The sequence below is a fragment of the Pelodiscus sinensis genome, chromosome 1 (genome assembly GCF_049634645.1).
Source record: "Pelodiscus sinensis isolate JC-2024 chromosome 1, ASM4963464v1, whole genome shotgun sequence".
NCBI classification, from domain to species: domain Eukaryota; kingdom Metazoa; phylum Chordata; order Testudines; family Trionychidae; genus Pelodiscus; species Pelodiscus sinensis.
In genome coordinates, this window is record NC_134711.1 from 267,538,686 (window position 1) to 267,556,414 (window position 17,729).

Below are 17,729 nucleotides of genomic sequence, written 5' to 3' on the forward strand. Positions count from 1 at the left end.
GTGAGGTGCCAGTATAGTCTCCCTGCACTCCCCCTGTCCTCCGCTCCTCCTCTGCCTGCCACCACCGACTGGAGCTACCTCCTCCCCGATTCCTTCCACCTCTGCCAAAGGGTTAGTGCATGTGGTACCCAAACTGGAGGGGTTTGGGTAAGAGGTGGTTCATGCTTTCTCTCATGCTGCCCTTCACTTTGAGTTCCCATAATTCATAACCAACTAATTTTTGTCCTTTCTGTGTTTTCTATAAAAAAAATTGAAAACAGATGCTGAGACCACAGCCAATCTATCACACTGATCAATGTTGTCTCATTATTGTCTGGTACTCCCTTGTGTTTGTATTTGTTGTCTCTTACAGACTGTAAACTCTTTAGAACAGGATCTAATTTTTGTTGTTTGTACAGCACCAAGCACACTGGGGTCCTTGACTAGGGGGCCTAGCCACAATAATACAAATAATAAATTATAATCACTGCAGAGAGTGTGCTACATATCCAGAGTCTTTAAGACACAGATCATGTAAGGTTGTTCAATTTCCCAGCTCTAAAGACTGCTTCTTTAGCTCAAGATGTAGAAGCTTGCAGAAGTTCCTGGTTCAGACAACTGTGTTGGTCAAGGCAATGGCCATTTACACTGGGGATATTAGCATATAGATTTATCTGTTAATCTTAACTACACACAAGCTCCCCTCCAGCCGCCTCTGTATAGGAGGCAGCAAGGAGGGGTAAAGAGCAGTAGGAGCTGGTGCTTGGGGGGAGTCTACTTAAATGCCAGCTCCCCAGAAGCAGCAGATCCTCTGATAGGGGTGGGGGGGGGAGAGGCAGGCTCCAGTGGATACACTTGCCTCCCTTCCGCGCTGCTGCCTCTCTACCGGTCTGAAACTTTCCAATAGTGAAATGCTGTATTATGCCCCGTTCTTAATTTCGTTTTTGCAGCAAAATCTTTTTCATATAGTGTGGGGTGTACAAAGGAAAGCCTTACAACAATACCGCACACAAAACAAATGTTCCCTGAATTAATCAGGGAACAAAGGCTGGCACAAGACTAGCCCCGATCAGGAATCTGCCCGCACAGCTCAGCTTGCCGCATTGGGCCCCGATCTATACTTTTTCTATCGCTCTCGATGTTTTCGGTTCTAGTATTAGATCCGGATTTTAAAACCTATACATAGTTTTAAAATCCTGCTCTTCTATCCCCTGCAGCTTCTCGGACCTGCTCAGTTCTCCCCAGCACCGCTCCTTTAATTCACCCCAGCGATCGCGTCCCTTTCTCTTCCCACCCTGCTCCTGCACTGTTCAGGGAAGCCCAGCCTCACTGAGCTCAGCTGACTGAGCAGCAGCTTCTCCTTCCTGGTGGGCATGTGCAGGCCCTTCACACATGCTCCTTGGGCGGCCCGCGGAGCGCGAGCATGTGCAGAAGCGCGAAAGGCGCGCTCGGAGCCGAGCCTGCTCTTGCACCTGGCGGGGCGGGCGGAAGCGCAGCGCCAGGAGGCGGCGGCGGGGTGGGAATGCACAGGCCACGTTTGGTTTTGTTTTGATTATGGGGCGAGCGAGTTCCCTCCTCCGGGGCTGGGACGGGAGAGCCCCGGCGGGAGCGTAGCTCCCTCCCTCCTCCCCAGAGCCACTAGGAAGAGGGAGAATCAGCCTCCCTCCTTCCCCTGCGCTCGCACTGGCGCTGACCCCGCATGGCTGCGGAGAGAGGCTGTGCAGCAGAAAGGCGGCGGGACAGCGGCGGGGAGCCGCGCTTGCTTGCGCCGCTGCCAGCGGCTCTCGCTGGGGATCTTGCAGCCCAGTCGGGGCGGAGGGGGTGTGACAGCCCGGGGCTCAGGCGTAGGAAGGCTGAGGAGGGGCAGTAGCGGAGTCCTGCCCTGCGAGTGCGGCAGGGGGAAGCCGAGTAGGATGCACGGTTAGGGGTCCCCGCTCCTCGGATCTGCTGCGCCCGCATAGGCCCCTGTGACTGCCCCTGGGGCCGCTCTTCTCTTACCCGGGGCAGAGGCACCTTGCACCCAGCCGGCCGCTGTCTTAGCATGGAGAAGCAGGGCCAGGATGAGCCGCTCCCTCACCCCTTGGAGCTGGAGCCGCAGCCTCAGTCCGGGGGCAGGGCGATGGGGGAGAAGCGCTTCAAGCTGTGGTATGTGGGCTGGTCCTGCCTGGACAGACGGACCACGCTGCCCATGCTTCCCTGGCTGATGGCAGAGATCCGCAGGCGCAGCCAAGGGAAGGAGCCCGGCGGGCCGCTGGGCAGCTCGGTGCCCGCCCGGGAGGTGCTGCTGCTTCTGGGCTCCCCGAACCTCCGCTGCGTCCCCGCCACCTCCAGCGGCAGCCCGGGCAGCGCCAACCCGGCCGTCTTCATCTTCGAGCACAAGGCGCAGCACATCTCCCGCTTCGTCCACAACAGCCACGATCTCACCTACTTCGCCTACCTGATCAAGGCGCAGCCCGACAACCCCGACTCGCAGGTGGCTTGCCACGTCTTCCGGGCCACTGACCCCAACCAGGCAAGTGCGGGGGCTGCTCCGTGTAGGAGGCTTCTTGGAGGCCAATAGGGTGGTGGGAACCGAAGTGCGATATTATAGCGCCTCACCCTCCCATTGGTGGTGGGGAATAGAGAACCTGCTCTTCAGAGACTATAGACATGGGGGCCCATTGGGGAGCAGCGTTCGGACAGTCAAAAAGGAGGGTATGGAAATTTCTTTGTGAACTGATTTGAGATCTAGGCGCTGGTATTATGAGCGGGACCCTAGGATCCATAGAGGGGATTGGGTCAAGGGAGGCTTTCCCGGGGGCTCTGGACAGAGCGTCTTTTCAAGTGTCCAAAGTGGAAGCAATATGGGACTGTTCCCCAAAGCTTCTGGTTAACTGCATTTGGTTGTGTGGGCATAGTTCAGGTTCTCACACCAAGCAGGAAGGGGGTATTAATTAATACAGAGCATGAACAGCAGACTGGCAGAACACTTTGTATCTGCTTTCTTCCACAATATAGTGCATGCTCACCAGGCAGTTCAGGGCCTTTTCCTAATGTGAACATGCAAAGAGTGGACTGTCTCCACCTTTTCCTCTAGTGGACCATCTGGTCATATTCATGGTCACATATCATTGTGATAATCACAGTAATTGCTTATGAAGAGAAGTAAAAATATGTTTAAGTATTTTAAATTATCCTTAATGAAGCATAACCATTAAAAATAAGTAGAATAGCCTGTAGTATGTTCTACACCCTAAACTACAACAGGGCCTCATTTTACTTTCAAGTCATGGTAAGGACAACTTGGCTGTGCCAGACACATACAGGATTGTTATAAATGAAGTTATATTTGGGAGGGGACATTGTTGAGCTTGTGCCAACCAAAAGAGCTAGCTACAAGTATGTTATTTGCAGGCTCTGTAGAAGGCTTTGGTTGTTACATCTAGTGCACAGAAGGTTGGTTTCCCCTCTCTATGCTGATCATTTGTGGAACAGCAAAACTGACAAGTAGGGTGGAAAATTATGTTAGTATGGTAATTGCTGTGATAGTCTTTCATGGATAATATTTTATTTGAGCAACATGGGCAGCTCCCCCAGAGGTTTAAACAGATATATGGGGTACCATTTTGAGCCTGGGGCTGTGGAAGACAGGGAGCCTACCTGAGGGTCTAGCTTGGCTGCTGGCCGGGAGCCTTTTAGATAAGCACCTTCTGCTCAAAGCCTGCTTCTGGCACCTAACTCTCTCCCACACTACAACTCTCTGCCCCAAGTCTCCACCCAAACCCTCGTACACACCTTGCCTCACACACTCCCTTCCAAACTGTGCATCTCCTCCAAAATTCCTCCCCCAGGTCAGAATTCTCTCCTGCACTCATACCCCCTCCTGGACTCTGCACCCCAATTGCCTGCCCCAGGCCACAAATCCTCCTTCGCTCAACTCCCTCTCAAACCCTACACCCTCTCTCCTACACCCCAGTTCCCTACTCTGAGCTCCCTTCTGCACCCAACCTCCTTCCCAGACCCTGCATCCCCCATCCACAGAAAAGTGCGGCCCTTGACCACTTACAAAAACTTGAAGTGGCCCCCATCAAAAATTATTGCCCACCTCTGGGGTAAAGAGAATATAATTAGTTATGTGCACTGGAGTCTAATGAAGCCATTTAATCAACACATCTAGATTTACTGAAAAGTTTTTCTTTTATTTTCTTAGGTGAAGGGAGCAAGGGAGTGAGAGGAGGAGGAGGAGGAGGAGGAGGAGGTGTAAAACAGCTGTCGGCCAAGGTTCTAGAATACTAACTTGGGTTTCAGCAAACTATGTGCTAATAATTAATGAAGCATTTAATGTGGAGTAGTGTAGGTGTATACATGATACTAATTCATGTACAGAGCTGAATTATGTCCATGCTGGTTCCATTATTACAGGAACAAAAGAGGAAATAACTGTGGGTTGTAAAATACCTATTCAGTATTGCTTCTTGTATGCATGTGTAACCTACACATCTAGTGTGGTTCACTGCACCATGTAGTGGCACTTAGACCACTTACAGCAAGAGATAAGAACAAGGGAGCTGGCTCTAACCTAGGCTGAGAACCAGCCGGCTTTATAGCTGAAGCCTTGTGCTCTAAGCTCCAGAGGTTCCCAGTTCAACTCTGCTGGGTAGAATCTTATTTCTTTCATTCTCATTTTGGATGCTATCTTTTATTAGTCATTCACTACAGATTCTCCCCTATCCTCCACAGAATAAAACATAATAATCTTCACAGAGGTAAATAAAAATTGTATAGGAAATTAGGGAATTATAATGGACACTTTGGGATGAAGTTGCTACTAACAGAAAAATGTTCTTTGCAGTAAAATATACATCTCCTTTTGACTATGTATTAAAGTATATCCTAGGAGTAAGATTTTTTTATATTATCATTTAATTAAAAATAAAATTCATTAGCGATTGGTGGTGGTTTAATGTTGTCATTGAAGACAAAGAACAAAACTAACTGGTGTAGCTGCAGGGACAGCCTTATGATTTGTGGGACTCCAAGCACATGAATGGCTTCAGAGCCTTTAAAGAGCAATGAGGCAGAAAGTGGTCTCCTTTCCCAATTCTTGCCGCCTGTGAGGGAGATTGAACTACTATGTTATTGGCCAAGTCTGTGCCGATCTTAAGCAATTAATCCTTAGCTCTGAGCAAACAGAATGAGGTGTTGAGTTTCTGACTGGGAAAAGCACAGTATTCCTCCTAGAATTTCAAGTTCCACAACTGATAGTATCCTTGGAGTTTCTCAAAAGATGGTAGAATGTACAAGCACAGTTCTCTGTGGTGTTTGTGATTTTTTTTTCAGTTCCTGTTTCAAGACTTCTTTGCTTTCACTGTAAATATTTGAGCTGTTAGCATGAACAACAGCTCAATTTACTTTAGAGTGGAGGGAGTCAGAAGTATAGTGTAGCCAACTTTCTGTGACCTGTAAAGGTAAAATGGAAATTACTGACATTCAAAAGGGTAGTGTTTAGTATTGTAGTTGGGATCAACCAGTGACAAATCCGGGACCAGCCTTTTTAGATTTTTCACCTGCACTAATGTCCCAGAAATTGCACGCAAGCAGATTAAATTTCAGGGTGCACAGTCACATGTTAAATATTTTGTTGTTGCTAGTTTCACCCAATTCTGGCAGTGAGTTTTTCACTCACCAAATCCATTTTCAGAAGTATAATTGGTTCAGTTTCATTTTTTTCTTTTTCTTTTTCCTTTTCTTTGCCATAAGCATCTGTTCCGTAAAGGCCAGGTCTCTACGGCATCAGAGATCTGGCAAAGTTATTTACATTTGCTGAAGAGTTAAAGATGGATCTTGAAAAATGTCACTGGATGTCATTGGAAACACCAACTAGTCTTAAGCAGATCTGAAAAATATGGGGGTGGAGGGTCAGCTCTACCTGGATTCAGGGATAGTACCTTAGCAAGAAGCCTGTCCCAGAAGTTCTCAGGTGCCAGTATGACAGTGAATACTGAGATTTTTAGTGGGTTTCTGTCCCTGGCCTCTGTGCAGGGTCTCAGTATTTTGCTCTTGGGCTGCTGGAAATGGGAGGGCAAGAAAAGTTCCATCATCTTCTGATTGATGAGCTTGGGAAAGAAAAAAAAATATGCTCTTCTCTTTCAGAGAAGCTGCAGTGCTTACTCTTCACATAACTTTCCAAAGCAACAGTTGGTTGAACTAGACTAGGACTCTTGTTGATTTCAGTGCCTGCTACTGAATAGCTGATTTGTTAGTTTCACACTGCTTTCACTTGGGAATAATTTTGGAGGCATGGGCTATGTCTATACTGCAGCTTATGTCTATACTGCAGCAGCTTCCGCAAAAGCTTATGCAAATGAAGTGTGGAATAGAATGTCGCTGTGCTTCATTTGCTTAATTAATTAGCAGCCGTTTTTGCGCAAGAGGCTTTTCTGCAAAAAGGAGCTGTGTAGATGGCTTTTTGTGCACAAAACCTCCCTCTTGCACAAGAGCCATTCTTCCTGAAAAAATGAGGATGGCTCTTGTGCAAGAGGGAGGTTTTGTGCACAAAAAGCCGTCTACACAGCTCCTTTTTGCACAAAAGCCTCTTGCGCAAAAACGGCTGCTAATTAATTCTGCAAATGAAGCACGTCGATATTCTACTCCATGCTTCATTTGCATAAGCTTTTGCAGAAGAAGGCTGCAGAATAGCCATAGCCATGGAGTGCATCTGAGTATTTAAGATTACAGCACTCTCTAACTTTATATATAGAATGTTTTCTTTGCAACTACTGAAACTAGAAGCTTTAAAAAATAAAATGAATGGCTAGAATCTGCAGATGGTTAGCCCTGCTTGTCTCTTTTCATCATCTGGAAAAGCTTCTTATTGATGATCAAGGTTTCAAGCTCCACCTGAGCTCATTAAATGAAATATACAACATAGGCCTATTTGTTTTAAATGTGGAGTCTGAATACAAATCTTAATGGTATTGGAGAATCATTTTGAATTCCTAAGTGACATCCTCAGGAAAAGGTTCAGGAGCTGATTTGCTATTTCATATGGGGAAATGGAACTCTCATTTTTTCATGAAACCTGAACAAGATAGGTAACTTTTATAATACCAAATACAACTTATTTGTAAACAATCTGATTATTATGACTAATCGTTGTTAGTGAAGATTGTTGCACGATAATGGCATTCCCTTATAGATAAGTACGTAACTGACATTTAAAAAAAATGTTGCAGTGCCCATTTAAAAGTTTACAGTGAAAATTATTGAAGTGTGCACCTCTCCAGCATTTTAAATGTTACTCAAGTACTGCATCAGCTGGGAAGAAAATTGTCCAATGTACAGCTCTCTGTCTAATGTAGCGTGATCAGTAGCTTCAGTGTTCTGTTGTTGTTGTTGCTGAGTTAATGGGATTAGACTGGCCTAAGGCAAAGCAGAAATAATGGAGCATTTTGCCTATAAAGTAAGGATGAGATAAGAAGGACAGTGGGTAGGCTGGCAGAGTCAGGGGCGTGAGGCAGCCCAGTTATAACTTAGATCCTTGCTCTGTAATCACTGAACAAGCTGTAGATAAAATAGCAGATCATTTCAAATGTAGTTAGTTGTCTGATAGAATTAGGGGGGAAAAAAGGCAGTACATTAGAACAATTCTGTTAGATGGCTCATGCTGAGAAACTAAATGTCAGGACAAAGACTTTTCTTTCATCTTAACCCCAGGAGTTCTTTGCCATGCTAGAGCATAATAGTGTACTGACATTTCTTATCAAAACAAATAAACATTAAACTGTAATGATATTGGAAAGTGACCTAACATTTATATATTTATATACCACTTTAAAACATTTCATGATTTGCATCACAGCAAATGGCTAGAAAGTAAGCTCCCAAGTGAGATGAAATGTTGCACAAGTTAATATTAAGGTTGGGTTTTTGAAGCTCAATTGAGGTAGATTTTGTACATCTGAGAAACAGGCTGTTCCTGGTTTTGTAGGAATGTGCGTAAAGTAAAAAGTGTAGTGGAATTGTTGAGTAGAATGTTATAAGGCACACAGGTTTTGTCTGCACTGAAGCTGGGAGTTGTAATTCCCAGTTTAGGCATATGTAAATATACTAGTTCTGCTTGAGGTAGTGAACTAAAAAATAACAATGTGGCATGGCACACGGGCAGTAGATTGGTACGGGTACTGGAGTACCACTCATATCTGAAATGATAGGCACATACTTAAGTGGCTAGTCGGAGCTGCTTCCCTAGGCTGTCATGGCCACACTGCTATTTTTATCACACTATTTCAAGTAGAACTAGAGCAGTGGTTTCCAACCTTTTAAGCATGAGATCACTATTTGAATTTAAGTGCAATCCAGGATCTACCTCAAACCCAAATGCCTTTTCCCCACCTCCTTTGTGCCTCTTCTCCAAGGCTTCACCGCTGCTCACTCCATTCTCCCTCTCTCCTCCATCCTCCCTCACTTTCATCACGCAGGGGCACCCGGTTGGAGTGCAGGCTCTGGTCTTGGATTAAGGGATTTGGAGTGTGAAAGGGGCTCTGAGCTGAGCTTGGGGCAGGCAGTTGAAGAGTCATAGGGGGTTCTAGGTGCAGGCTCTGGGAGGGTGTTTCAATTCAGGGGTGCTTGGGACTAGGGCAGGGACTTGGGGTGCAGGAGGGGGTTCATGACTGGGGTAGGATTTCATTATGTGGGTTCCGACTGGCCACTCCTTACCTCAGGTGGCTCCTGGGTGGTGGTACAGTGAGGCTAAGGCAGACTCACCCCTACCTTGGTCCTGCACCACTCCCAAAAGCAGCCAGCAAACTCCATCCCAAGTTCTGTTGTGCCCCCTGCCCTGCTCTGCTGGGATAGGATACAGGATGGGAGAGGAGGCACCTTGACATCAGTGTCCCTCTTCTCCCTCCCCTGCCCTGCCCAGCCCAGCAAGCAGGAGGCTTCCGGGGTGGAGGAGGCAGATCCAAGGCAAAGGGCAGTAGATGAGCAGCGGTGGAGGGAGGGGCAGCTGACGTGCTAGCACCTGATAGCCTCTTGGCCAACACAGTCAGGATCACCTGTCAGAGGCTCCAAGAACTAGAGCATCTAGCCCTACCTGAGCTGGAGATGGCAGCTGCATTGTCAACTCACTCAAAGTGTAATGGGGCTAGAGGGAAAGAAAAGGTCTGCCATATTAATAGTGTGGCCTCCCAGTTTTGTCACTGAAAGCAAAGTTTGGGTGAGAGGCATAAGGAAAGGTGTTTTTCAGGTATGTGAGAATCAGGGGAGGGTGCAAAAACATTCAAGAACTTTACTTTACTCCAAACAAAACTTGGACACTGGTGTCTTATATCGTTCTGTAGCTAGACAACATTTTGATTGCAGCCTATCAGAAACAAAAAGCATGCCTTTAACTAGAGAGAGAGATTGATTCAGTTGAAGAGTGAGGTAACAGTCTGGTGACAAACTATTTTTATGTTTAAAAAAATGGGGGAGGTTGTTAAGATTTTCAAAATTGGAACATAAAGTTAGGCTTCTGAATCCATATTTCAAAAGTATTAAAATTCACCATGCTTGAAAATCAGGCAGTGCCTACATATAGATTTAGAAGTCTAGTTTTAGAGTCCTATAGTTAAAGATCTTGGCCTTCATCACCTTTGACAGACAAATGGGGGACATACCAAAAAGGTGGTTAAATGAAATATTTAAAAATCCACATGTAAGACCTAAGTTGGTTCTACTGCTAGGTAACCTGGTATTTCTACTGACAGCTTGCATAAGGAGGGAAAAAGTTTAAAGCCAGCTTGCCTCTGCTGCTTTCATCAGTTCTCATTTTCCTCTCTCAAATTCCCCCTATCGTCGAATTTTAAGTGACCTTCTTCCTTTCCAACTGACAAAGACTTCTTATGTTTCAAGAGGGGGGAAGGGGATAACTCCATAGGAAAGACTTGGTAGAATGATCAAATGCTCCTTGACTGTGTTTAAAGCTACTATAAAAGTTTAGATTAAGATCGAGCCATGTGAAGAAAGATGGTGTAGGTTTATTAGCTTTATGTACATTGTAATCAGGCCGCCTTCCAAGGAGATGCATTTAAAAGAATATTTTCTATCAAGGTTTCACCAGTCTGTGCAGATGAGACAAAGTGTGAAAAAACCTTGTACTGGCATAGGTAACAGCCTGGATTTGAATATGGTAAAAATCTGTCTGAAGTGCCACTTCCATATGGTTTATCCCTGCAGAATCAGAACATGACGACTTATCTTCCTTTGCTGCTCCCTCATCCCACCCCCCTACTTGCATATCTGTTGGCCCTAGCAGATAGAGTAGCTTCTAGTGCATGCTATTTATATTTATTTCCCTTTTTCATGTACAGTACTTGTTTCCATTTTTCTCTCCTCTGGCTCCGCCAACCCCCACCTTATCTTTGTGTAAAGTTATGAATTCCACAATGTGAGGCATGTCTCATTAGAGACAATCTTATGATCACTTCTTTGGGCTGCTGAGGAAGACTTGATCATGCTGAATTACTTTGCACGGTTTGACCTAGTTATAGCACTGCTGCTGGTCATGTTTTGTCACTTATGATATTCTCAAGTTCAGAAACAAGGAAGAAAGGTAACATTATTATTCTGCTGCAAGATGGCCTTTCATTTGTCTTATGTACAACATATGGCTTGATCTGTCATCACTTTCCGTATTGTTGAGAGACAGCCTTAGATAACGCAAATACTAGTTAAGATGATTGCTTATTCCTTGTATAGAACAATGTAGTGTTTTTAAGGGTAATCTCATAGTTATCTGAATTCATACTACACAAAAGGTAAAATTAAATAAGTCATTTTTCTTAAGGTGTATCCTCAGTCTCTCTCCCATCCCCCTCATCCATGTTTTGGTTTTTGTACCACACTCCTTCCCTTTACAGATAATAAATACCACAGGAGCATTATGTATAGTGCCTGGAGACCCAAGCTAAGATAGGGCCCACGCTATGCTGAAAACTGTACAGGATATGGTAAGAGACAGCCTTTCCCTGAAGAGTTTACAATCTGAATGGACAAGACAGGCAATGTGTTGGAAGGCTTCCAGAGGTGCAGGAGTGGTGAAGTGACTTTCCCATTGTCACACATTAGCTCAGAGGTACAGCTGGAATCAGAATCCAGGTAGCCTGAAAACTGGTCCAGTGCCCTGACCTGTAGACCCATTATATACACTTGCTTCACTGAGGCAATTCCTCTCCTCCCCTGACTGTATTAATGATATTACTGTTTTTCATCTGGGTACAGAGAGGTGGACAAGCTTCCGTGTGGATACTACACTTGATTGTTCTATAAGCTTAGCTCAAATCTAGAAATCTTGGATACAGTCAGTGGATGCAGCATTGATAATATTTTTCCCTTTTCAGCATGCATCCACAGAGACAGCTGAAGAATTAACAAATGGATCAGTATACACCTAAGACAAATTGGGGTCCAGGAAAAGAATGAGATGGACATCTTAGGTTTTTTGAAGATAAAATACAGACAACCCCTAGTCCAACAAATAACCCTGTGTTATAAGCTGAAATGCAGTAGTCCACAGGGTATGTTCTAGGGATGTAATAGTGTAGTCGATTAACTGATAAGCAAAAGCTTATAGTTAATGCTATAAACTGCACACATCCCCCCCTTTCCCCACTTGCCAGTCAATTTTTTAGCAGGCTGGTCTGCAGCCCAGCTCCGTTTCAGCTCAGGCTGGACCAGCTCAGGCCACCACCTAGAAAGGGGTTGCTGCCACCCTGAGCTGCTGCCTCTTTAGCAGCAGCACAGGGCGACAGCACAGGAGGGGAGCTGGGTTTTAAACTGGCTCCCCTCTCAGACTAGTTACTACCTAGCACCCCGTGCTGCTGCCTCTGATACAGTGGCAGCAGCGTAGAGTGGCATGGGTCTTCTCAGGAGTGAGGCCGAAGCACACTGGATGCTGGCCCTATCCCCAGGGACTAGAGAATAGTCAACTAAGCAATAACAATTCATGAGGTTACGTATGTATTCAATTAACCGATATTTAACATGCCTGGTATGTTGTTCCCAAACTCTCTTCCTGGTGAGGTACACTCTGCCGACACCATTCCTTCTAATCTTGTCCATCCGTATGCAGATTTTTCCCATCCATGTATAGAATAATTTTTATGTGCGCTGAAGCATGTGAATGCACACTGCCAGTGGAAAGAAAACACCTAGCTGTAGGTACTCTGTTAATCAGCTGGACGGCATTTGATCTCTCTTGAACAGCTGCACAAGCACACAACTTACAGGGAACACTGCCCACTTCTTGGAACCGACACCGTTTTGTCCTGCAGGCTGAAAGGATATTCCAGTCAAAGCCAGCCTGCCCACCAAAAAAATGAGCTAATTGCTTCTGTCCACCAAGTCAATGAATATTTTCTCCCACAAATCAATGAATGTCTGTCTCTAATCCCACCAGTACACTGCTAGGATAGGTAGGGACTGAGTGTCTCTTCTCCTGGACAGTCTCTATCCTGCACCAATGAAAGGAATAGGAGAATGAGGCCCAGGAGGCCAACCCCCTGCTTGCACCCTAGCAGAGGACTCTTGTTGGGAGCAGGCTCCTGTGCAGAATGCAGCCTAGCAAAATGCTATGTGGTGAATCCAGCTACAAATTGCTTGTATTATAAAATGGAGTAATATGGCATCATGAGCATCAAGTATTCAGTATCTTTCAACACTTGGCCTTTAATTGACAGTACAGCTTTCATTAACATGCTTTGTGACAGAGAAGTTTTAAACACTTTCACAAGTCGATAAGCAGTTATCCAAATGTTCCTCATGTTAGTCTTTTTTTAATCAACCAATATGCTCAATGCATGCTATCTTAACTGGTGCAAAAAAGGACAAATGAAAGACTTGACATCAGTGGATGCAGGATTCCTCAGCTTGAACTTACATGTTCCAGTTTTGCCTACTAACCAAAAGTCATTCTGTGTTTCCAAGTGTCTTCATTGCAGCTAATGATTGCTTTGGTATAGTGCCCATTATTTGGTTTCTCGTATTTTTTTTTTTTAAAGGCTAGTTTAGACCTAACCTTTGTGGTGATCCCTCCTGGTCTGTATTAGGAAATGTTGGAAGGGTGACTTCATAAAGACTTCATTGTTCTGCCCATACTGTATCTGATGAGGATAAATAAAACTTCTGTCTTAAAGGCTGGTTATCTGGCACTTTTCATAAGCACTAAATTAATTTTAAACAGTTGTGAAAATAAAAACCTCTCTGAGTTATAGAAAAAACATCTACAAGCTGCTAGTTTAGGTAAAACTAGAGTATTAAAAATTCTCTCCACCCTGGGTTTGGCTTCAAGGCTTCCTTTTTTTTGGTTAATTTATTTAAAAGTGGGTTTTATTTTCCAGTTATGCAGTTTGTTTCTGTTTGACCAACTAACTTCGTGCTCAGTAAAAAATGAAATAAACGTTCCTACTCGCCACAGTGCTCAATAGCACACCAATTCCAAAGTTCTTAAAGCCATATTGGGTAAAGAGTGATCTGTAAAGCATCTAAAACATTTACTGGGAAATAGAACTGTTTATTCTCTGGGGTAACTAGTAATACTGTTCAAAACAGTTCATAATTATTTCTAGCAGGATTTTAATAAATACTGTTTTGTAAAGCTGATGTTAATTGTACTTCATGTACTCAGTGACGCTGATTTGAATTTCCTGTTGTACACTTTTTTAAAATTTGTTCCATAAACTCTCTGGGAATAGTTGGTGCTCTGTGGACTATTTTCTTTAAAGCTACAGTAAACATGTAGTAACAGTGCAAAACATTGGTAGGTTTAAAGGTATGTCATAAATAGTGATTAATATTTTTTAGAGGTCACTTTTTGCATTGAATTGAGAGATACATATAAGCTGTAAGGGTACATCTACATTAGCCCCCTAGTTCGAACCAGGGAGGCTAGTGAGGGTGACTAATTGCTAATGAAGCGTGGGATTTAAATATCCTGCGCTTGAGTAGCATATTCCCAGCTGGTCGCCATTTTGGAAACTGACTAGCCCGAAGTAACTGCCCACGTCTATACGCGGCAGAGAAATGGGATTCCGAGATAAACCCCTTAGTCCGAATTAATTGTTACTCCTCGTGGAATGAGGTTTAACAGTTAATTCAAACTAAGGGGCTTATCTCGGAATCCCGCTTCTCTGCTGCGTATAGACGCGAGCAGTTACTTTGGGCTAGTCAGTTTCCAAAATGGCAACCGGCCAGGAATATGCTAATCAAGCGCGGGATATTTAAATCCCGCGCTTCATTAGCAATTTCGGTCACCCTCATTAGCCTCCCTAGTTTGAATTAGGGGACTACTGTAGATGTACCCTAAGTCACTTCCAATTACAATGTGAGTTATAACAAAAGGAGATATTTGATTATATCCGAAGAACTCTATTTGCTAGAAAGGAACGATAGTTATATGTGCCTGACATTTTCTCTCTCTTCTTTTGGTCTGTCTCCTGCTAGAGTAGGAAGAGACAAATGCATATGAGATATTCTAGCTACAGAAACCTTCACATATGGTATGTGAGTAACATACTGTTAAGGGCCATGGTTCTGTATTCTCATTTTTGTAGGCAGACCTCCCCCTGCATATGGGGTGCTATTGAAATCCACAGGGCTATAGGCAGGGACTGGACTCGGGTCTATCTATGAACAAGATGTTATGGAATCAGGGCCTTGGTCAGGGGCTACATCAACACTTACAGCATATGGATATTACACACCCTGCTAACATGGGTATTAGCAATCTCCCAGTCAATAGCAGGGTAGATGGTGAGATGTAGTATTCAAGTAGAAAGCCCTACATGCCTGTACCCCAAGATGTATACCTACTCCTATCCACACAGATTTCTTTATCACTTCCACACTTTGGGAACATCCACCCTTGCCCAATTCCTAGGGGTCAGGGAATAATTTCCTGTGGGTTTGCAGGATCTTTTATCAGTGAAAGAGACTTACACAGTACTATTCTTACTCTCTCTTTATTGACGATTTACCAAGCAAGCAGAATACACCTACTAAGCACACAGTGTCATGCTTACCAATCCTGAGCAAGAAAAGCGATCTTCCCCTGTTGGCCAGGCAAGATCTGTCTCATCTGTTCCTGGTTGCTGCACGTAACGATTGTGCAGAAGAGTTCTAGCAGCTCTAGTCTTAGGCTGTGTCTTGGAGGTGAATTCTTCTTCCAGGTCTTTGCTTCTTTCTGTTTTTTCCTTCACTCTCTCCTCTTTCCTGGTGATCTCCTTCTTGGACCGTTTATATAGTGAAACTTGAATCCTGCCTTGCTTTTCCTTAACCAGTTATTTTACTATAATTTTACTAACCAATCGTAACTTACTGTAACAGAATTACCTAACCAATCATATCCCACCACCTTAGTTGATTTGCACCTAGCAAAATTAATTATACAGCAGACAATTAAACACCAGACACAGATCATACAGACAAACAATAGGCAAGTGAAGACTGCAATCATAGAATGAAGATTCCATAACCTGAACTACTGATAAACAGTTTCTTGACAGATGAAATGCTGTTTTCTTTACCCAGTGATACTGAGTGCCATTGGGACAGGCTCTCCTTCTTAACAGCTTTGTATGACACTATTTTAATGCAGTTTAGATGGAATGTGGGCATGTGACTTCAAGCTTTACAGCCAATGGCCGCTACTCTTCAGTCTTGCTGCAGAGGAAGGCTTTAGGGCCTTCCAATATGACTATAGAAAAAATAAACCATATTGTTACATGTGGGGTGTGTCCCAGACTACATAGTTCCGTCGACAGAGCCATGTAGATGAGGCAGGATGACAAAGGGAAATGAAGCTGCAATTTAAATAATTGCCGCTCCATTTAAATAAAAATGGCTGCCACGCTGTGCCAATCAGCTGTTTGTCGGCACAGCGCGGCAGTCTAGACAGGGATCTGCCGACCCCAGAACCATTTGTTGTCAGATCCTTTATGCCTATATCGACGGAGCCATGTAATTTAGACGTACCCATGAAATGTACCAGAGGCAAGAGCTTTGCAACTATTAGTAGCATTTGGGGGGAGGGAGGGGTGAACCCTGCCAAAATGTTACACTTGGGCTATGTCTACACTGCTGTTTTTTTTGCAGCAGAAGATACGCAAATCGCACTCTCATTTGCATATCTTTTGCCGATCCTTTTTGCGGAAGAGGTTTTGCTGCTAAAAATATTTGTTGGAAAAGCCCCCTTTTGCGCAAGAGCCCTTATTCTGCAAAAAGGATCGGCAGAAGATATGCAGATTAGTGTGATTTGCATATCTTCTGCTGAAAAAAACCTGGCAGTGCAGACGTAGCCATAGAGTTGTGCGCACATTTACAGTGTGTCTGTCTCTAATATGATATTTCAAGGAAACTTACTTAAAAGGATTGAGACACAGAGCAAGCTAAGTGGGTAAAACATGGGATGGGGATTCAGAAAACTGGGTTTACATCCTGGTACTTAGTTTCAGTGCGCTTCATTTTCCCCACCTATACAATGTGAGAAGGAGAGAAGTAAAAATAATGCTTACATTTATGAATGAGTTAGTCCTTTGATATCTTTTGGTGGAAGGTACTCCAGAAAAGTGAAGCATAGGGTGTACTTCTATTCATTGCCTAGAAAAACAGGCCAGGGCAAGGCAAACCAACTTGTTCTGTACTTAGAAATATTTCTGCAGTATACTCAGGAGCATTGAGAAATATGGACTCCTGCCCAGAACAGTAAATGTATGCTTCTGGTATTGCTTTCTGAAAATAAATATTTGCTTGTATTCATTCAGCTCCAGGTGTGCATTTCCTCTACATCACTTACCAGCTCACCCTTTTACTTTTATTCTTCTTTGAGGATGACAGTGCAACACTGAGGTCCCCAACTTTTTGACTGTACTTATTATATGCATCTCTCTCTTCAAATTTTAGACTGTTTTTGGAGACCGATTAATACAGTAGCATAAAAAACCAAGTTATGAAATTTGCATATAATGAAAAGTATTTGTGTAATCCATATTTTAAAAGTGTGTTTAATGCTAAATCTGAAATCAAATCAATATGTAAATCCTATGCTTAAACTCCTTCCTTCATTCTTGTACCTTTCAGCAATGCTGAAAAGAAGCTGGCCCTAATGCCATATAGCTTCTTGAAGTTCAGGGAGGGGCCAGGAGCAGGGTGCTGGTGGGGGTCTAGCCAGTGGGCAGGGGGCTGGTGTGGGCTGGGGCAGGGTACTTGTGGGGGTCTGGCCAGGGGGAGGGGACAAGGACAGCTCGGCCGGTACCTGGGGACCCCGGGTCTCAGAAGAGCGCGAGCTGCTCTTCCCTCTCCTAAACACCAGGTCTGTTGCTCTGCTGGGGACTTCCTTCCCCCTGCTGCTTGCCTGAGCAGGGTGTGTGTGTGTGTGTCTGTGTGCAGGTGTCCCGGGACTGTGCGACAGCTGTTCCTCAGGTGCTTAATACATTTAAAAGGCAGAGCCACAGTGGGGTTAGCTCCCAGGGCCAGGAACTAAGCTCACTGCAGCGCCCACATTTATCCACTAATCGACTAGTTGATGGAAAATCTGTTGACTAGTCAAATTTAGTTTAATCAACTAATCAACATCCCTAGTTCAAATAAGATTTGCTTTCCTTATTTTTTAGAGTTTTCATCAGGCTGAACCTCTGACTTAGTCACATGACTACTTGTAAAGTTTTTTTCAGACTTAAAATTAAGTCAGCATTACACAAAGCAGTTAACTGAAATTTGGTTTGCCTCAGTACAGC

General features: G+C 44.3%; 1 protein-coding gene across 2 annotated transcripts in view; it reads left to right on the forward strand.

Annotated features, from left to right (window-relative positions):
* Window positions 1-1,411: 1,411 nt before the first annotated feature.
* The window catches only part of TBC1D4 (TBC1 domain family member 4), a 162,818-nt gene continuing 146,500 nt past the window's right edge, over window positions 1,412-17,729 (forward strand). Inside the window, exon 1 of one of the 2 annotated variants that reach the window (XM_075918883.1) lies at window positions 1,412-2,491. In XM_075918883.1, the coding sequence (XP_075774998.1) occupies window positions 2,021-2,491 (471 nt within the window). In that variant the 5' untranslated portion in view covers window positions 1,412-2,020. The remainder of the gene's footprint in view (window positions 2,492-17,729) is intronic. The other variant, XM_075918884.1, reaches the window with a different exon arrangement.